The 19,943-nt window shown below is 51.2% G+C and overlaps 7 protein-coding genes across 7 annotated transcripts; 3 read left to right on the top strand and 4 right to left on the bottom strand.

Moving 5' to 3' along the window:
* Positions 1 to 106: 106 nt before the first annotated feature.
* On the top strand, positions 107 to 1,787 carry KD926_001638 (cytochrome P450; the record flags this gene model as incomplete). Its single annotated transcript, XM_053105207.1, has 4 exons — positions 107 to 145; positions 252 to 546; positions 602 to 787; positions 841 to 1,787. The coding sequence occupies 4 exons, from the start codon at positions 107 to 109 to the stop codon at positions 1,785 to 1,787; spliced, it is 1,467 nt and encodes a 488-aa protein (XP_052951606.1).
* Positions 1,788 to 3,615: 1,828 nt separating this feature from the next.
* On the top strand, positions 3,616 to 6,478 carry KD926_001639 (uncharacterized protein; the record flags this gene model as incomplete). Its single annotated transcript, XM_053105208.1, has 4 exons — positions 3,616 to 3,654; positions 4,205 to 4,421; positions 5,031 to 5,403; positions 5,656 to 6,478. 4 exons carry the CDS (start codon positions 3,616 to 3,618, stop codon positions 6,476 to 6,478), a joined length of 1,452 nt encoding a protein of 483 aa, XP_052951607.1.
* Positions 6,479 to 6,802: 324 nt separating this feature from the next.
* KD926_001640 (DUF3431 domain-containing protein) lies at positions 6,803 to 8,013 on the bottom strand (the record flags this gene model as incomplete). Its single annotated transcript, XM_053105209.1, has 4 exons — positions 6,803 to 6,926; positions 7,012 to 7,593; positions 7,683 to 7,824; positions 7,887 to 8,013. 4 exons carry the CDS (start codon positions 8,011 to 8,013, stop codon positions 6,803 to 6,805), a joined length of 975 nt encoding a protein of 324 aa, XP_052951608.1.
* A 2,137-nt stretch (positions 8,014 to 10,150) lies between these two features.
* Positions 10,151 to 11,664, bottom strand: KD926_001641 (uncharacterized protein; the record flags this gene model as incomplete). Its single annotated transcript, XM_053105210.1, has 7 exons — positions 10,151 to 10,467; positions 10,515 to 10,619; positions 10,673 to 10,727; positions 10,779 to 11,123; positions 11,284 to 11,376; positions 11,429 to 11,448; positions 11,505 to 11,664. The coding sequence occupies 7 exons, from the start codon at positions 11,662 to 11,664 to the stop codon at positions 10,151 to 10,153; spliced, it is 1,095 nt and encodes a 364-aa protein (XP_052951609.1).
* Positions 11,665 to 12,947: 1,283 nt separating this feature from the next.
* On the top strand, positions 12,948 to 14,327 carry KD926_001642 (SDR family oxidoreductase; the record flags this gene model as incomplete). Its single annotated transcript, XM_053105212.1, has 4 exons — positions 12,948 to 13,227; positions 13,284 to 13,423; positions 13,479 to 13,668; positions 13,738 to 14,327. 4 exons carry the CDS (start codon positions 12,948 to 12,950, stop codon positions 14,325 to 14,327), a joined length of 1,200 nt encoding a protein of 399 aa, XP_052951610.1.
* A 314-nt stretch (positions 14,328 to 14,641) lies between these two features.
* KD926_001643 (alpha/beta fold hydrolase) lies at positions 14,642 to 16,086 on the bottom strand (the record flags this gene model as incomplete). The annotated part of the gene is made up of 6 exons (XM_053105213.1): positions 14,642 to 14,922; positions 15,069 to 15,454; positions 15,532 to 15,644; positions 15,743 to 15,814; positions 15,872 to 15,921; positions 15,987 to 16,086. The coding sequence occupies 6 exons, from the start codon at positions 16,084 to 16,086 to the stop codon at positions 14,642 to 14,644; spliced, it is 1,002 nt and encodes a 333-aa protein (XP_052951611.1).
* A 1,103-nt stretch (positions 16,087 to 17,189) lies between these two features.
* KD926_001644 (uncharacterized protein) lies at positions 17,190 to 19,587 on the bottom strand (the record flags this gene model as incomplete). The annotated part of the gene is made up of 7 exons (XM_053105214.1): positions 17,190 to 17,347; positions 17,396 to 17,495; positions 17,556 to 17,665; positions 17,712 to 18,405; positions 18,456 to 18,868; positions 18,918 to 19,052; positions 19,491 to 19,587. The coding sequence occupies 7 exons, from the start codon at positions 19,585 to 19,587 to the stop codon at positions 17,190 to 17,192; spliced, it is 1,707 nt and encodes a 568-aa protein (XP_052951612.1).
* Between the last annotated feature and the right edge of the window lie 356 nt (positions 19,588 to 19,943).

Here is a 19,943-nt window from a genome sequence, read left to right on the forward strand (position 1 = left end):
TTTTCTCGGCCGCGGCCTCAGCTTTCATCTTTCGTCGTTTCTCGTTTTACTCGGGGCTCGGATTCCGAGCACGCGGCCGCTCTAAGCCCTACATACTTCTATTCCGATGTCCTCACTTTGCCACCGGGGAAATGCCATCTTCTCAGTATGCAGATCGTACTGATGTATTTCAGTCCGTGGGATCTAGCTCTTCTGGTCCTTTTTGCCACAGTACGTATCTTTCCCCTCATCAAGCATAGCTAACCCTCCAGTCATGTGCTTTACTCCTTCGTGGGCTCTACAACCTGTACCTCCATCCGCTGCGAGGGTATCCCGGTCCAGCCATCTGGGCAGCCAGTCGTCTTCCCTGGTGTTGGTACCAATTCAACGGGACTCTGAATCAGAGGCTTCTTTCCTTGCATCGCAAACATGGCCAGACTGTCCGAGTCGCCCCGAATGAACTCTCGTTCACGACTGCCGCTGCCTGGAAGACTATATACGGTCCACGCTCTGATGAAATGTCCAAGGACCCTGTATTCTCCCTGCTCACTCCTACCGGTGTGCCGAGTAAGGTTTTCTTTCTTCTGTGTCGAGTATCAACGGGCTAACTAGATTTCCGTAGATATTCTGACAGCTGATCGAGCGACCCATACCAGACACAGGCGCCTTTTCTCCCACGCATTCTCCGAGAAAGCCCTTCGCGAGCAGAACGACATCATCGAATACTATTTAAATCGATTGATGACGCAGTTCTCCAATCTCGCAGATGCAGGACCCATCAATCTTTCCCCATGGTTCACCTATTTTGGTACGTTCATTCCACACCATCCCAATCACTTCAGATCAACTAACGCTGTTCAGCATACGACGTGATCCGGGACCTCTCCTTCGGGGAACCCTGCAGTTGCACGGCAACCGGAATTCCAGACGCATTCGTCTCCTCGCTCCCCGCTATATCCAAAGAACTCATCCTACTCCAAATGCTCAAATACTACAACCTCACATGGCTGCGTCGTCTATTCATACCGCGATCCGTCTCCGGTGCGCGCGCCCGTAACATCACCCAAGTAGTAGACACCGTTACCAGACGCATCGAGCGGCGCACAGACCGCAAGGATTTCCTGCATTATATCCTAGCAGCCATGCAGAGTGATAAAGGCATGACTCTCGACGAGATCAACGTCAATGCGTTCTCGTTCAGCATCGCTGGCTCAGAGGCGACAGCTACCGCGGTCGCAGCGTTCGTGTTTTACATTTGTACTCATCCCCGGGTGTATCGGATACTTGTCGCGGAGATCCGTAGCAACTTTGCGGATGAGGCACAGATTGGGATGGAGACTGTTAATGACCTGACGTATTTGAATGCCGTTCTCACGGAAGTCCTGCGTATTCATCCCCCCGTCGCGATTACCCTTCCTCGTGTGGTTCCTGGTGCGGGCGCCTTCATTGACGGCCACTTCGTTCCGCCCGGTACTTCCGTCGGTATCAATCATTTATCAGCATATCGTGATTCTTGCAACTTCTATCGTCCGGATGGCTTTGTCCCTGGGCGATGGTTGCCTGATAGGCCGGTTGAGTTTGAGACAGACCGTCGGGACGCTTTTCAGCCGTTCTCGTTCGGGCCGAGGAATTGTCTCGGGAGAAATCTGGCGTGGGCGGAGATGCGCATGGTTGCTGTGCGGTTGTTGTTTCGGTTTGATTTGTCCCTGGTGGGTTGTCAGCGGTGGGATGAGCAGATGATTTGGGGGTTTTGGGTGAAGATGCCTTTGTGGGTGGAGTTGTCTAGGGTTTCTGGCGGAGTGGAGTGATATAGTAGTTGCCTTTGACTGTGTTCTGTTTTCTGTGCTGATAATCATAGTTGAAGAATAGAACGAATGTCAAGTCAAGATCTCTTTTCTTCCAGGTAAACTATAAGATCATTCTTCCTAGTGGAGTCGAAGCTCCCCATCAACGAAGGATATAGAAGAAGAGCTAACAAAATAACCAAAATACAGTATGAAAACATACAAAGGCTAAGACATACCAACTTGGATCATAGACAAAGAGGTAGGCAGAGATATATTACCCGAGAAGAGCATTAAAATCATTTCCTCTATTTTTTAGTAACAATCTAGTATATTTAGCTTGTACCGCACTGGCCCAACCAGCTTGGTATTGGCAGAGATGGCGATGAGTTTCTACATAGGGCCGGCCAGGACAGAGCACAAGGACAATGTCACTTCCTGAGCCAAGGACTTCCCGATACGGACTTCCCAGTACGAACTTCCGATACGAACTTCCTGATATGGAGGACCCTCCGGTAGGCATTCCTACCTGAGGCGAAGCCTTAGGCAGTATATAGAGTCCCTGGATCCTCCCCCCTACATAGCCTTTCCTCCCTATGGGAAAATTCCTTGACTACGAGTCATAAACAAACTAGTCTTTTACTAGGCTCCTTTGTAGACCGTCACAGACAACTTCTATCGAATATTATTCGTAAGCAGTCCCTCCAACTATCGCTCCTCTTACGATCCATTTGGAATCCTTGGTAGACAAAGATATTGAAGCACTACGCATCATAGCCAGCTATAGTGTAAAAGACACCACATCTCCCAGAGACTATCCACTAAGCTTAAATCTAGCGGACCCAGAAGGCAATGGGACTCCTTAAAGACTGCCAACCTTGCAGTAAAAGGAAATTGTATCTAGTGTCAGCTTTGCGCCAGAAGATTCGAGGTTTTCTTTGACCTTCTGTTTTCTGTTCTTCTTGAGTCCAATAATTCCTTGAGCTCAACGATTTCGTGTTTGCAGGTCAAGAATAAGACTATACCTGACAAGCAGAACGAAGCAGGCCCAAAAAATGGGAACATTATCTAAAGAATATCGCAGGCGGAATAATATCATCCTTGTCATGTCAGTGCCACTCATTCACCAATTAGGAATAGATCATGGAAAGAGCGTAAAAGCGCGCTCCTGTGCTTTTCTACTGAAAATGAACAGGTTCTTGGTGCTTCTGAGGCCCAGGAAGTGGGTGGAATACGTTTTTTTCATACATATCCGTTCATGATTATTTTAACGCTGATATTTTTTATAGGGGGAATTATCCTTCAGCGTGGCAGCTCTTATCCTAATGTATTCTCGGGGTATTGTTTATTGAGCTGATTTGTTAAAAACCACTATGTGGAACAATCTTCCAGGTATCATATATAACTAGTTAATTACTTTATCAGAAGTCCCTTGGGGGTAGCCAATTACGAGCCCAATCGTCTCCATTAATGCAAGCTCGGGTCAAGTTACACTAACACGAAACAAAAGATGGCCACACCTTAATAAATATCTCCAAGCTCTTTCTCCATGTTACACCCGTCTCTTCCGATCAGCCATCTCACCTAGCTGTTCTTTATGAATAAACAAACTCCTGATTGTCGAATGAAACAAGAAGCCCACCCCTGCAGCACGACACCACCTGCATTCCCACAATGATCTCATCATCAAATCATTTCCTCACTATTAAAGAATCATGGAAGCAAGAATCCAGCCGGGAAAGAATGGTCTCTGCCTGATGCGGGGTTCCCGCCGTGGGTCTTGGCGCCCGCCGGTTTTTCTCTTCTTTCTCCTACAAGGCAGACCGACTCAAGATCGAGATATTTAAATAGCATGGCAACGGCAATTCCGAAAGATGAAAAGACCCTTACAGTAAGGTCTTACTGCTCAGGGTCTGCTCCAGGCACTCATTTTTCCTCTGTCCCTGTAGGGTCAGGTAACTTGGGCCCGGGGAGTTGAAGTATTCATTACCTATCAGTCGATGCCACGGGAGGCTGGGGCTGTCTGTCGGGCGTGATATTTTCTTTACTGTAGGCCAATGAGCGGGGGTCATAGCATTGATGAGCACTTGGTTTTGCTGTTGCCTTTTGCTGGCTATATATAGACGTTAGCGAGCGGTGGTATGTTCCTGGTCTATAATGTTCTCTGGATGTGGGGTACTCCGTAGAGAGTCTTGATTCATGATTCATGTTGAAGAGTTATGCCTGGGTTTTAAATTCTTTGATACCTTTGGGCAATGCCACGAATAATAGTCAGGATGACATCGGAGGATATCCCGCCCAGCCTGTTTCGCTTGGCGATCTTGGCGAGACGAGACTGGATCGAGCTTCCATTATTCAATATTCAGTGTTCAGCCCTGAGAAACTCTAGAAATCCAGAGAGTTGATAATGGACCCGTTGGAGCAGTCTAAACGCCCTACAGATTACCTCTGGGGCCTGGATCCATAACCCAGATCATGACAAAATCCTCCGAATCATTCATGACTTCACCCCATTCATTTCCTGCTTGGCTCGAGGCATCCCCTCAGCCAACCGCAGTAATGCATCTGTCGATCCGTCATCTCATCCCGGATGCCAATTCACTAATCGTCCAGATACTCCGGACCCCCCTGCACGGGGTCCCTTTTCACCTGCGCTGAGTACGTGCTCCGCCACAGACGTCGAGCTAGGGACTTGTTTACTGGGATTAGGACTTAGGGCACTTCCTAGTTTGTCACTCAGACAGGCATCGTCGGACTGGACCTAGTCCCAGTCCAGACGGAATTGCAATGCCTACGGTGACCTCCGTACATTACATATCTAGCATGCTGGGTCCGCTTTGCTCGCCCAGCTTTCCTTGCCTTTTTTTTCTTTCTTGCTCTTCCGCTTCGTTCCGTTGGTTTTGAATCGCACTTTGAATGTGATTTTAATCTCATTCTTCCTGTGTTGTCGATTTGAAATATACTCGTCCATCTGCACTGGATTGTTTGTTAATCTCTCTTGCGATTCTAATTGTAATGTGATGCCACCCGAATGATCTTCTTCCTGTGGTTCGGAATCGCTCTGGCTACCCTGCACTTGAATCCAGGCGTAGCCAGGGCTGACGATAGTTCGAGTTCGAAATGTATATCCCCCCCCCTTCGTTTCCGTCCATCTATCGCATAAACTCCCTCCATAATCCTAAAACGCCAACACATAACCCCCCTTGCGCTCTACCCATCCATTCTATACATCTAACCACCCACTCTACTAAACACCATATAATATAGGCAACGGCGAAATCAAAATAACCCAACAATCCGACGCCGACGCCCTCTCCTCCTGCGACACCATCTCCGGAACACTCCTCATCGCCCCCTCCGCCAGCGGAACCATCTCTCTTCCCAACGTCGAGGAAATCAAAGGTCCCCTGACCATCAAAGACGCAGATGACCTGAACGCCGTCCGCGCTGACGATCTCGAAACCGTGTCCGGCCCTGTCACGGTCGAGAACAATAAGCGGTTGACCAGTCTGAAGTTTGATGGGTTGGGGACGATTGGTGGCGAGTTGAAGATTAGGGGGAATGAAGCTCTTAGGGAGGTCCAGTTGGATGATTTGGAAAGTGTTAATGGGGGAGTTACCGTGGAGGGAGGGTTTACTGGGTATGATTTTCTCTGGTTTCACGTCTTAATTCGAGATGGTGTGAATTGTTATCTGTCGACTACCTACTTTACCTGGCCGACTTATGTGGCTGTCGCTATCTATCCAAGCGCATGCTATCGTCAAGGATGCCACAGACATACACAACACACAACATATCCACCATTCCACCTCTTTCCAACACAGTGTCTACCTAAAACACCCACCCAAACCCCAACATCAAAGCAAAACCACTAACATACAAAACAAAATAGTCTCTCCCTCTCCAACCTCGAAAAAGTCCGCGGCGCCACAAACATCGCTTCCACGGCGAGTGAGTTCTCCTGTTCGAGTCTCAACTCTCTTCATTCCGAAGGCGCGTTCGGTAGCGACTTCAACTGCAAAAATGATGACGACAAGGGAAATGACGGAGGACTTAGCGCTGGCGCAAAAGCCGGGATCGCGATTGGTGTGATTATAGGCGTCTTGGTGATCCTTGTTGGGATTTGGTTTTGTGTCAGAAGACAGAGAAGGCAGAGGAGGGCGCAGAAGGAGGCGATGGCGGGGATTGCGGGTGGTTCTGGCGGTGCTGCTGCTGCTGCCGCCGGGATGAACGGTGGCCCCAGAGGAGGTAGTGGTGGGATCAGCGACGAAGAAAAAGGTACCAGTGAGAATACCACCACGACGTCTATTAGTCCTGTCTCGCCAGATGAGATGACCGCCAACGCGCTATCTATACCCCGGAAACCGCTTTCACCAGCTCCCCAAGAGACAGGCATCGTGTCGATAGCGGGGACGAATTCCGCCAGCGCGTTAGGGACGGGGACGCGCTCAACGTCGCTGCCGTCGGCGTTGGTCGCCGGGGAATCGGATCATCGGTTCTCGACGGTGTCGGCGCTGGGGACGAGCGATCCGTCAGAATCGTTGTTCTTGAGGCCCGTGCCTAGACGCGTGCCGTCGGAGTCGGATGTGCCGATGCTGGATAGTGGTGATGTTCATGAGGCGCCGGTGCAGTCGGCTAGGGAGCTGGATCCGCCGTTTGAGTTGGATGCCGGGCCGGTGAGAGGGACGCATCAGCAGGCGATTAATCATGAATGAACGGGATTGATGATGGCGTGAAGGCGACAGCGCCCTGGACGAAAGGAAGATGACGTGTGATGATTCATTGATAATACCTACCCTTATATAAAGATATACCCCATTGCATCAAGGCAGAAGAATGCAGAAAAAAATCAAGTTAAGTTAGTCGTATACCAAGTCGATTATGATAGGTAAAACAGTTTGCTACTCGTAACCACTTTATATGCCCATCCTGTTCCCATGCCCATTGCCATGATATGATATTATACATCAACAAACATTAAAAGAAGTGAAGAAAAAAGAAGAAAAAGCCATCTATGAGACGTGTCCGACGGCGTTACGTTATACCGTCAGTCCTGATTTGTGCTTGCCGGTATGGACTCGCACTGCCTGCAGTGTCTCGCCCGATGCTAGCGGTCCACACCATCCGTACGTATCGCAGCGGCACTGTTCGAAACGGGGGCAGCTAATGCGGTAGTTAGCATTCAAAAATCCACGTGCGAAGGGAACTCTGAGAGCCACAGGGGCAGGCAGGGGGGCAGGCAACGTACTAAATATCCTCCATTCCAAAAACGACATGCCACACCTTTTCAAACACCCACCCGACGCCAAAACTATCCGTCAACTCCGTCTCCGCCGCCCATTTTAACATGCGCTCGTAATCGTGTCGCGGCCGCTGCAGAATGCGCTCCCGACTCACCGCGAACTGCCCGCAGCAGACATTCCCGATGTGGTCGGGGACCTTCTCCTTCCCGACGTTGAACAGAGTCTGGTACACCTGCGGGAAGAACGCGCGGATGTCGTTCTTGTCGATGTCGATCTGCGTCGGAGACCATGGGTGCACGTTCGTCGGACAGCCTGGGTCGTGCTCGCAGCGCAGGTTGACGTAGCCTTGCGCGTCGACTGCCTCAAGACGCAGATGTCGGAGAGCGGAGCTGGTGCGCGACCCGAACAGGTCGTTGTGCCACTGGTCGCGGTTCGAGTGGATGAAGATCGTGTAGTCGGGCAGATGATCATAGTAGTCGACGACGAAGGATAGGTAGGCGGCGGCTTCGCGGCCGCGCGTGGTTCGGGGGACGATGAGGTGCGGCTCGGGGGTAGCGTCGGTGGTGTAGACGAAGGGGGTGGTTCCGCTGGAGAGAGAAAAAAAAATGCGACGTCAGTATTTTTCAATCGAAAAATGGGAAAGAAAGGAAAGAAAAGAAAGATCCAAAGAACATACTAGTCCCTGCAGTAGTTCAACAGCCAATTCAAATCCTCCGTCTGGGTGGCGGCCAGGACGAGACCGACGCCGGTGGCATTGCTGTAGTTGGTGGTGATTTCGGAAAGTTGTCGCATGACCTCCCCATACACCGGACCAGTGTCTGTAATGGTAATCAATCCCTATCAGCGGTCGGCCAGAAGCACGAGGACGGGTCGAACATACCGGGCTCGGGCTCAAACGATCGGTTCGTGTACATCATGAGCGACAGAATGGAGGTGAAGATCAAGGCGACACATCCTAGCCCAGCAGTCCGGCGGGCAGGCCAACGGAACACCCGCCGTTTCGACATGGTAACGACAGAAAGCGACCCTCGGTGGAGGGGGTGGAGGAGGAGCGGCAAGAAAGAGAAGGGGAGGGCGGAGGGAGAAAAAGGGGGGGAGAGGAGGGAGGAGAGAGGCGAAGAAAAGGCCGACGGGACAGGTGTTATGATAAGTCCAGGGCTGGTAATTGATGCATGGGAGGGCAGAGGAGAGGAGAGAGAGAGAGAGGGAAGGAACAAAGTCGAGTTGAGGTCAGGCCGCGTTATCGGCCATTTTGCCCAGCGAGCACGAATGAATAATAAGAAGGGAATATTCATCAGCCTCATTGGGAATGGGCGGGCCAGGAAATTGTTCCATTTCTTGAATTTTCTTGAATAAAAAAAAGAAAAAAAAAAGAGAAAGTGGAGAAGGAACGCCATGGCCTCGCGTAAGGGGCAAATGGCGGCACGATTTGGGGGACTGCGGTTGGTCTGGATCCGTCTATGATGCCGCATCCGCTCCACTGATCGCCCAAATCCGGCTTAGGCCCCAGCCCTGCATCCGTTCATTCGCCGGAAATTTAACGCTATCCCACGCTAATTCCAGCCCCCCTGGAGGCGCTAGGCCGCCCGGGGATTAGCGGCAGATAAAAGGCCTTGAAAGATCTGGAGTGGTTCGATGCGTAAGATTAAAACGGGGGAAACTTGCCTGGCCCAAGGCGTCGCTGGCGCACGACGTCCGCCCGGCCTACGTAATCCTCCGTCGCCAGGGAGCGTCAACTATCGAATCTCCTTCGCCATGGACTCGACGACTGCTGAAAAAGGGGCGACACGAGCAGCGTGCGGGAGACCATCTGCAGGGCCAAGAACCCAACTGGGCCGCTAGCCCTGTCACCAACAGCAATCGGTCGGTTGCCGATTTGCATGCTGTACTCGCACGCATTACGCAGGAGTAAGGGATGAACACTTCGCACGCACATCGTAGCAGCTCTCCGCAGGTAAACAGACCGATATCCGCAGACACTCGACTACGGTGTGTTCATGAACATCTGACTGTCAGTGTCAGGCCGTCGGAATTCTCTGCTCGGCGGGAAACGGCCAGGGTATGGTAAGGGTCGCCCCGGATAAAGTTTGCAACCCTATCTATATATAGCACACCCCATGCACGATTAGAGAAGGTTCTGACTGTCATACATGAGATTGAGACGAAAGGAACGAGTTCTTAGAAGTCACTATGTCTTGCTTTCGCGAATTACTCTGTATACTGTGTTGCATAACTAAGATCCAAGGTTATAGCTGACGTAACCACCGTGGATCATGTGACCTCTAGGTGGTGAGTGTTTGGGGCACATTGACTCTGTACCTCCATGTCTGAACAGTATTTCAGCGGGTTTTTTTTAATTGTCGCTTATACTATCATCGAGATGCATCAGTTGGAATGAGAATCTTTTTGTGTCTTAAGCGCCCCAAAAGGGCATTGCCGAAGACATATATTTGTCCGCTTGAACACGAGATAAGAGTTGGCGCTTCCAATTTGACGCGCGAGACGAGCTCCATTAAACAGGAATAGACATTGAAAAACGAGAGGCAAGGGTGCTGTACTGTATAATCCAATGAGCTGCATTGAACTATTTGAGAATTTCATGGAATCGGTGAAGATTAGGTCTTCCTCGGTGTTGTATGTATGGAATAGTCATGAAAATGCAAGCGGACCGCGGAACGTTTAGTGGCTTACACCTTAGGCTTTCCAATACATCCATCATTGAACGGGGTGATCGATCTCGTAGCGAGACGCTGTCGATTCAGTATGAAAGCGCCGATCCGTCGCCGATTCCCGATCGTCGTGCAACACCAGTGGGCTGGTTGTGGTTTGAGTCTGCATTCAGCTCGTCTGTCGTAGACTATTCAGACGGATTGAATGTCTTATTCAGTTGTGAAGAGTCTCATTAGATACTCGATATTTTGCGAGCGCAGGCTGGAAGAGCGTGACATACCGAACGGTGGGATGTTCAGAAGCGGACGCGGATCGGGTTATGGCCCTCTGTCGCAGTCATTGGCAGGCATCCCATGACTTTCGATACGTGGCGACCCAATCCGGCGTCGCTGTGCGATGAACTCCGTTGGGTATGGGTTGGGGTTAAAATGTGTTGTCGTGTTGACCACACCATCAACCGGTTAGGACAGTATCTCACCCCCCCCGCGTAGAGTCACTGTAGTTGTCCTTCACATAAGCGCCATTCCCGTCTGTAACCTCCATGTGAATATCGGTCTTCAGCGTGATTCCGTCGGGTTCCTGATTATCTAGCACGATCGCATCCTGGCTGCCTAGTCCCGTTGTGTCTTCTAAGCGTCGGTGCCGGTTGCCCCTGGGCCGATTATGTGGGAGATTGTTTCCGGGAATGGGTGTGTTGCTGGCGTAGTTTTGAGCCTTGGAGGTACCGAAGACGCGCGGTGCGTAGGTTTTGATGAGGACCGAGAGGGAGGGTGCCGAGCCGCAGAAGATGGCTGTCACCGTTAGAACAGTCAGTATAAGCACAGAGAGCCCTACATACCGACGTAGACCTCGATGGTGCACCAATTGAGTGAATCGGCTAGATGATAGAATTGATCTTCATTGCCCTCCAGCTTGAGCACGAAACTGTAGCGAACGCAAGCAGCTACACATTGATTAGCATTAAACCGGACTTGTAGGAGTATTGAGGAAATTCACCTGCAAGAGCAAGAATACCCACGGAAAACACCCCGAAAATCGCAGCCTTTTTACGCTGTAGGAAATGAGCATCTAGTATACCTCCATTGAGGACAGATGAACGTACCAGGGAAATGTGGAGTCGCCACAGCATTGGTATCGGTAAAAGCCAGATCAGGATATCCGTCACGATGTTCAGAATGCCATTGACCTCGTAAAAGTCCTGTTGTGGTCCGGGCGACATGCAATGCCCCGGCTTTTCACCTGTGACATCCCAGAATTTCGACGGCGGAGTGCAGGAGACGATGGACCCGATGGCGCTCGCGAAAGATAATCCCACCACGATGAACATCACGAAAAACACCGACCAATTCATCCAGCGGCGCTGGTCAAGGCGGAGGAAGAACCACAAGAGAGACATTTTCACAAACCCCATGCCAACAGTATAAAGAAGACGAGTGACCCAGATCGACTAGTCATCGGTCAGCAGAGATCAGTAGACGTGAGTGATTAACTTGCCTTGAACAGGGACTCGTAATCCTCCACATTGATGTCGACCACTAGATGCATTGTCAGTTGCAGAAGCTGTAGTCTAGGTTTCGAAGATCGTACGGTGTTTCCCGATGCCGTACTGCGTTCCTGTGGTCTGTTAGCACGATGAGAGACTGAACCCGAAGTGTGAACATACCAATCATGGTGGCAATTGTCAGTCCATATGTTAGGATCTAAGCATATTAGCAGGTCGATACAAGATCAAACCACGACCCAAGAGCTCACAGTTCCCACCACCATCAAGACTGCAACGTAAGATAATCAGCATGACGCGTGCTGGCATTGTTCTGCTGGACCTTACCATCGTCTGTTCCCAGTGCACGCAACATAAAGATGCGGACCCACAATCGCAAAAGGATCACGATCGAAGTAAAGACCATGAAGCCGATGCCAACACCGTAGACGGCAGCCTTCCGAGTAGGAAGCTGGTCACCTCGGGGAACCAGAAGATGAGGATGCATGATGACATCCGTGGCTGCCAAAGGGAATGGATGGGGGGAGAATGAAGGAAAGGAGCGAATGAAATGGGAAGCTCCCCCCTAAGTACGCCTCATGTCGCGTCAAGAATTGGCGATGAATTTGAAATAAGCATGCAGGGCGGCTCATCTCACCTTCACATCCTTGTCGAGCCTGACCACCGGATTCCGATCTGCCCCTGGGAATCGCCTCCATCGCTTGTAGTCAAATCGGATTTGTGCATTTCGCTCGGATGTGTTTTAAATTGCCACCAATGGCATGATGTCTCGCACGTTGGGGGCTAAGGAACTAGATGCAGCGCCTTAGCTAGAGCATGTTGGCGACGAACGAGATCCTCTTCCAACCCACTCTGCTCGCTCGATACTTGCCCTCGATCTTCATGATCAGTAGAGTGATGCATAAGGGACGTGCTTCGAGCACTAATCATGTCTGGCATCGGTAGTGGTGAGTGTTGACCGCGATCGGCGGGTTGATCTACTTGAATCCACGGAAAGCGAGGAGCAGCCCGTTGTTTTGCCCTGCTGCCGCTAGGTCGCATCGGGATAGCTGGGCGAGTCAGGTGCCGTTAACCCAATTTGGCCCGCCCTACGAATGCCTTTGTATTCCGACCGTTTTCTTCTTCTTCGTTCCTCTTTCACTGTCAAGAAAAGGGACCTCAACGGTTTTTGGCAACCTACTTTCGACACCACAATGAAACAGCTATCCAGACCAAGGCAAGGCATCTGCAAGCCCGTGAGGGGATTCTTGTCTAACTTTCACAGTGGAACAGTCGTTGGGGGCCGGATTGATCCCCTGCCATTTAAGCGGAGGTCTCGACCCCACGGGCCCGATAGATCGTGCCTAGCGTCTTGCTCCCTGGACGCTGAGACGTCCGGCTCATCGGGTCAATTCCTATTCCTCCACCATGACAGGGATTAAACGGACGACATGCCTGCTTGGGATTAGCCACAACGACTGACTCCCTTGCTCACTTGTCCGCAGTCTGGTTACCACCTTGAATGATTCAGTCGGATGGCTAGTCTGACCTAACTTGTGGGAGACAGGCAAACCGGTACGAAGCACGGTTCACTGAAGCTGTGCACATGCTCTTCCGCGGTCCGACATTGACCAATGGCACGACTGAGGGGCTACGAACGAGGGGTCCGGCACCTGTCAAGGGTGCGCATATAAATATGGCCCCGCCGTCGTGTGGAGGGCGTTGGCAGTTTCCTGAAACCTCGGCCGAACGATTTTGCATACACTCGCAATCGCAAAGCACATACTCACCATGTCTGATTCGAAAAATGTCGCCCTTGTGTTCGGTGCCAGCGGTATCTCCGGCTGGGCCGTGGCCAAGAACGTCCTCTCATACCCCACGCCTACCACATTCTCGCGTGTGATCGGATTGACGAATCGCCCCAAGACCATTGAGGAGAGCGGTCTTCCCCAGGACCCTCGCTTGGAGTTGCACTCTGGGGTCAACCTGCAGGCAGATTTGCTGAGCGTGATGGCGCAGCTGCAGGAGAAGGTCCCGAACTTGGAAGAGGTCACTCATGTTTACTACTTGGGTGAGTTCACTAGAGAATGAGAGGAATCGGATATCTGGCGATGCTGACAATTGCAGCGTACTCCAATGCCACCGCATACAGTGAGAATGTGATGGAAATTAGAAACATCAACGTTGCGATGACTTACAACGCCGTGCATGCCGTGGACCGACTCTGCAAGAACATGAAGTTTTTCGTTTTGCAGACCGGTACAAACGTATGTTTCCTGCGTTTTCTCAAAAGACCACGAGACAATGTCTAACCCGCAGCAGAACTACGGTGTTGCCGTCTTCCGCTTCCAGGACAAAATCGAAATCAACCCGCCCTTAAAGGAGGACAACCCTCGCATCCCGTCGCCGTGGGGTGATGAGATCTTCTACTACTCGCAGGTGGATCTGATCAAGGAGGCCAACGAAGGAAAATCCTGGAAGTGGTGTGAAGTCCGTCCGGACCAGATCGTTGGTAAGCATGGAAGAAGATCCACTCCAATCTCCTAGTTGGCGTCCGACTAATCCGAATTCGCTTGCATAGGACATGTTCCTAGTCCCACCAGCATGACTTACGTGGAGCCCATGGCGCTCTTCCTGTCACTGTACCGATACGTCAACGGCCCGGGCGCCACCGTCACATTCTTCGGAACGGAAAAGAACTTCCGACACACCTACACAGCCTCTTCGCAGGACATCATCGCGCGATCGGAAATATACCTGTCTGTCGAAAAGCCCGACGAGGCTCACGGAGAAGCCTTCAACACGGCCGATACTGCCAAACCGGGCCCCTGGAGCTACAAGTGGCCCAAGATCTGCGAATATTTCGGTCTGCAGGGTGGTGGTCCGGGCGACAAGCCTTGGAATGATGCCGACAAGTTCTGGTACGAGCACCAGGACGACTATGAGAGAATGTGCAAGGAGTACGGCCTGCGGAAGCGAGACATCCCCCAGGCTACCTGGATCTTCATGAGGGCTGGGTTTACCATGCTGGAGCGGAATCGCGAAATGAGCCTGGATAAGATCCGCAGCTTGGGATTCACGGAAGAGTACCCGGTAGGACACGGGTATTTCCATGTGTTTGACCTTCTGGTCAGCGAGAACATTGTCCCGCCCAAGGAGAAATTGCAATAAGATCGAAAAAATAGTTATGATGAGATTCAATTCTAACAATTTAATACGATTCTTGAACATTTCACCACGAATGAGAACCGCGGTATTCTGGACAGAAGACAGAGCATCAAAAGAGACCCATCACATCAACCAGGTTCAATAGCTTGATTCAAGACCCCATCGACAAAACGTGCAGTCTACATACGACCTGTCTGCTGTCATCAACGACCAACCACACCGCAATCCATGCATAAGGCTCGGTACCTGGTTAAGCCAACCCCTTGCTTCTTTTTCGGCATCGGCTCCAGCCCCTAGGCCCTGCATCAATAGCGCAGCTAAGAATCCCTAGCCACCAATCCCTGCTGGCGCATCCACTCCGTCAGGATTTCGTTCACCTCGGCGGGCTTCTGCCACGGCACCCAGTGTCCTGCCTGGACTTCCTTCATGGTCAGATTCGGCACCGTCTTTTCCATCATGCCAACCATTTGGTCCGAGACGACTGCGTCGGTTGATGCGCGGACGAAGAGAGTCGGGCATTTCAGGACGATGGCGGATGGATTTTCGGCGAAGACTTGCTCGTCGTTGAAGTTGGCTTGGCGTGTGCGGTAGTAGTTGCCTGTGTTGAGGGTTTGTTAGTGTTTGGTCTTTACTCATCGCTCATCATCGTCATCACCGTAATCACCAGGGACGATAACAGATCGGACAATGTGCGCGCATATGTGTGCGTGACAGAACGTGAAAGAGAAAGAGAGGGAAACATACAGGGACCCCTCAGCCCATTCCTCGCATAAACCTCAACATAATAATCCAACTCCTCCGGCGCCAACAACCGTGTATGGTTCAACTGAGTCGCCAACTCCAAATCCACCCCCTTCGTGACATCAATCGCATACTTCCCGTCCGACGTCGTACCGCCGTACAAGGTATTCAAGAACGCGCGGATCCCGGCCTTATCCTTAGCGGAGGACTCGATTATCCCCTCGTCGCTGCCGAACTGCAGTTGGTAGCCCAGCGAGGGGAACATCTTCAGCATCTCTGAGGTTTCGAGCCATTTCGGGGACGGTGGGATGTAGGGGATCGCGAAGGTGAAGAGGTGCGTGACGAAGGTGGGGTGCCAGAGTGCGACGCGGTAGGCGATCACGGCGCCCCTGTTTGGGTTTGTGTTACTTCGTTAGGGAGACTGTTGGTTGTACACGGGATGGGGGGTTTCAGGAGGGGGACGAACCAGTCGTGGCCACCGACGATGAGGTTCTCGCTGCCGAGCTGCTTGGCGAGCTCGACGAAGTCGTCGGCCTGGGACTTGTAGGTGTATGGGGTGAGAGAGTCGGTCGGGGCGTCCTATCGTCTTGATTAGCTTTGAAGCCTGTCATGGCGACCAGACTGGTGGAGTATATCATTACCGATCTTCCGTATCCCATACAGTCAGGACAGATGACTCGGAAGCCGAATTTCAACAGGAGAGGAATCACGCTCTTCCAGGTGACAGCCAGATCGGGGAATCCGTGGATCTGGAACTGTTAGACGCCGGCCGAACAGCTTCAATTAGAGAGAGAGATTGAACAAACCAGGAGAACAGTGCGACTGAATCCACCCTTCGGTTCAGCGAGAAGGTATCCTGAAGACCGATTAACATGAACCATTGATTTCTCCGCAAGAAGGCAAAAGAACATATCATCGTACCATAAGTTTTCCCATTAATAGTCACCTCGCGGCGCTGCACACGCTCATCGTCAACGATATTGATTTTCTCAACGGCCTGGGAGCTCGAAGTAGTAAACATGATGAATCGCGCGATAATCAATCGCAGTATAAACCTAAACCAGAAGCTACTGCGCAAGAACAACGATCAAAAATATTCAAAACAGTCGGTGACGACGGCGGGGTCCAGAGGATAGATAATCAGTCCCGTTCCCTCTCTTGTCTTTGTTCCCTGGTGGGTCTTTGCAAGACAATACAGAAGAATAGTGGAACCTACTAACGAGAATGGAGCAAAGTGGACGAAGATGCCTAGGCCCGAACAGAGGACAGGAATTATTATTTATAATCATGATCAGTTGGATCCCGCGCGGGAAATTGGAATTGTCGCACAAATGTGAATGGTCTGATGTTGTTTATGTTGGGCAAGTGTCATAGACGCATTGTTTGTTCGTACAGAATGGAACCTTATATGGGATAGATGCCTGAGGCAGATATTAGGGCCTGCCTCGGCAAGTCGTACAAGAAGTCGAACGTACCACTTAACGTAATCAACCACCGAACCGCGGATTTTCAACCGAGTTTCCACTCTCTCTATTCAACGAGTCAGATCTTCATTACCATAATGCAATATGCCTCTTTCAAAAGAGTCGCGTCAGAGCGTTCGATATCGCATAGTGTGTTTCGGAGCTCAGTTCGGTTTGGTCGTTCGCCGGTGTGAATAGTGGTAAACTCCATGGTCTGGCGAAGTAGTCAAGTTGTCTTGCACTTGAGGCACACAACGGGGGCCCCAGATCTTGCGCAAAGATTGAGGAGAATGTTGTTCGTGATAGATGGTGGGAGCTGTGGAATGTGTAAAGAAGAGGTGTGTAAAGAAGAGGTGTGGAGAGAAGAGACACAGAGGAGAGATGCAGGACAGAAGAGTGGTCAATAAGTAAGCGATTTCTGTAGAAGATTCCAGTGCCTGTTGCACGACAAAGAAATCTGTCGTTTGCTCGCTACCTGGTATGTGGCAGCCATGAAAAATACATTGATGCAATAGTGTTCCATATGGTACACTATTTGCCTTGGTGTTTGACAGCATTCCCATTGTCTAATCTTTGCAGCGCTCTAATAACTTCATTAGCCATTCATTTGTAATCTATCCAATCCACGATACCCATAAACTCCCCATCTATATAGTATACTCTATGCGAGATCCCAAGTGTCTAGATTTCGTAGCTCGCCCCATTGTTTCTCCAAGTCGCGAACGACCCATGCTGTCCGCCATCCGACCACCTTCTCTGCTCGGGTTAGGAAACCAACCGATCCCCGCTGCTCGACGGGATTACGAAGGCAATGTCCATCTAAATGCGTAAGTAACATGGAAGGAAATAGGAGAAGGAAGTGCATACATCGAACAAGTAGATGGCACGCCATGAAGTATGCGTTCTCGACCGTCTCGTTGGACATAGATAGTCCGATGACTTGAACGATGTGAGAGGCGATCGTGCTCTGATAATATCAATGAATTTGAATCAAGGTAACAAGATAAGGGCTATAGTGGCGGCTTACTTCTCCAATCCGTCGTTGTCGCGCGATGCCAAAATTGCTCACAGTTCCCCAGTGACGATCGGCAGAGGCGAGGAGGATGCAACACGTATGATAGTACTGCAGTCCGACCACTGCGATGGTTAGCTCGGATCTATTGTCTGCTGGAGAAGAACGAACCGGCCGAAGGTGACATCATCCATAGCTCAGGGAACGGTCGGTTCTCCGCTGTATTCGCATCCTTATGGTGCAACGGTTGCCAGCTAATGGGTCTTGTACGATACCAATCTTCAACACTCTCAGACAAACGATTCCATTCACCCTCATCGACGAGACTTCCTGGTCCACGCGAATACAATTGGATGATGCGCGCACAAAGGAAGATAATCACGTTAGCATAAGCGGCATCGTCGCGTCGCCGAAATACGGCAGAGCGTTCGTAATTGCCCAGGTCCAACTGAATGGGCTGATACTGAACAATCGACGCATATATCGCCTGGCGCAGAAATTGCCAACTAACGGCCTCAGCAAGGCCCCCGGAAGACGCGGACTTCGTCATCGTGTTGAGCAGTCGATTAGATCCAAGGAAGTGGCAGTTCTCGTCGTTTTCTCGTTCGAGCTCCTCATATATGCGCAGGATAACGACTGTGATGAGCAGATTGTCATCGTAGGTTTCTTCGGGCTGGGCCAGGGCATCGATAAGAAGCTCCAGACATTGGCCATGGTACTCGGACGCTTCCCAGTCACTAGTGTCGGACATGATCGCATCGAGACGCGCCGAGAGTGCCAAAACAGCTTTAAGGACCATGGGAAACTGGAGCGCCCGACGCGGCACTTCGGTGGTGAAATGCGATCGGAGGTCGCATATATCGGCCTATCGTTGTCAGCATGCGACCAGACAGTGGAATGGTCTATCCAACATACCCACGGAGCGATCTTGTGTATGAACAAACGAAGCAGAAAAGCTTCGCGAGAGTTCATGGATACTGAGCTGGTTGAACGAGGAGTGGATGGGCTCGTCGGCGACGTTGCACTGGTCCATGCACTCGTTGACGGTAGAGGCGAGATCATGCTGGCGATTCCGTGGGGCGAAATGGCGGACGGGGTCGCACGATGCTCCTCCGGTAGGGAGGCCGTCGAGGCCACTGGATGATCGACCGCTCCATTTTCGACAGGGGAACTCATCGTCGCCGGAGGTGGAAAAGCCGGTGGTGCCGAGAATATATCAGACGGAGGTTCCGGAGCATTCTCAATGGGAGGATGCTCGTCATCCTGAGATTCAGGAGCATCGCTTGCTCCATCTGTTGATTCCTCCGCCGATTCATGGACAAAGGTCACTGCAGTCGTCAGTCAAGCCAATGCGTCAGGAAGATTTGGCTATCCTACAAGAGCGAGGAACCTCCACCCACGGCTGCGCCGAATCCCAGTCCAGCTCGAATCTCGACGCAGTGCCTTGGCTTTTGTGGTAAACATGACGGACGGTCTTGAACCGAAATGGCGGATCCAGTCGGCAAACGCGACCTAACCGAGCACATCCATTGCACGAAGGAGCTCCAGCGCGGATAGTACAACGAATATGACGAAGGCGACAACGCTCACATCCTCGTCCGATTCTCATGGCAGTTTGCGAGGCAAATGACGCAGAGCGCTTTGCGTGGCGGAAGAAGTGTGGATGGCACGCAACGGCATGGGTGTTGAGGGGTCAGTTGGGTGGTAATAATCCGACAGAGAGAACTACGGAGACTGTAGACGAGGGAGAAGGGGAATGGGCGAGAGAGGAGAGTCAAGAAGGAAGAAGGAAGAAGGAGAAAGTCCGGGAGTAACTACCTATGGGGAAGAAAATTGGAGACTTCCCCGCAATATGGGGGCTGAGTCAGCGCTGGTCCCACTGCCACTTTAGTTAGTATGTATGTACCACTTTTGTGTACAACTCGGATCTTATGCTCATATCGTCTGGACGCGTCTGGACGAGATCGATGCAGCTAGTCCAGCTGACAAGACGAGGAACGGCAGTACTTTTGCCAGCTGGCTCGGTGTGGGTTGTGAATACTTTCATCTGAATCTGAAGCGTACCCGCGGCTATCTCGGCGGCGATTGAACGTCAGTTGCCGACGATGAGGATCGGCGTGGCCTGGGCTCAGCCACGCTAGACATGAAGTCATGCGGGGTGATATACGTGATTTGCCAGTGGATCTGAGATTTTGAGTATGTCCCAAGCACGTCTATGTGCAATAAATAGGAAACTAAATATTCTAGATAAGCGATCCTGAAAACTAACTAGAAGTCTCTTTTTTTGTTTGTATCTATTTGTTGATTACTAGTGTCATCTGACTTACTTTGACTGACTGAATCCAACGAATATCCAAAGGAGATGGAGGGACAGGCGAGGTGTAGCCTGTAGGCATACCAGGA

This window comes from Aspergillus affinis (assembly GCF_023601865.1).
Source record: "Aspergillus affinis strain CMG 70 chromosome Unknown NODE_132_length_96952_cov_88_517781, whole genome shotgun sequence".
In the NCBI taxonomy this organism is placed as follows: Eukaryota; Fungi; Ascomycota; class Eurotiomycetes; order Eurotiales; family Aspergillaceae; genus Aspergillus; species Aspergillus affinis.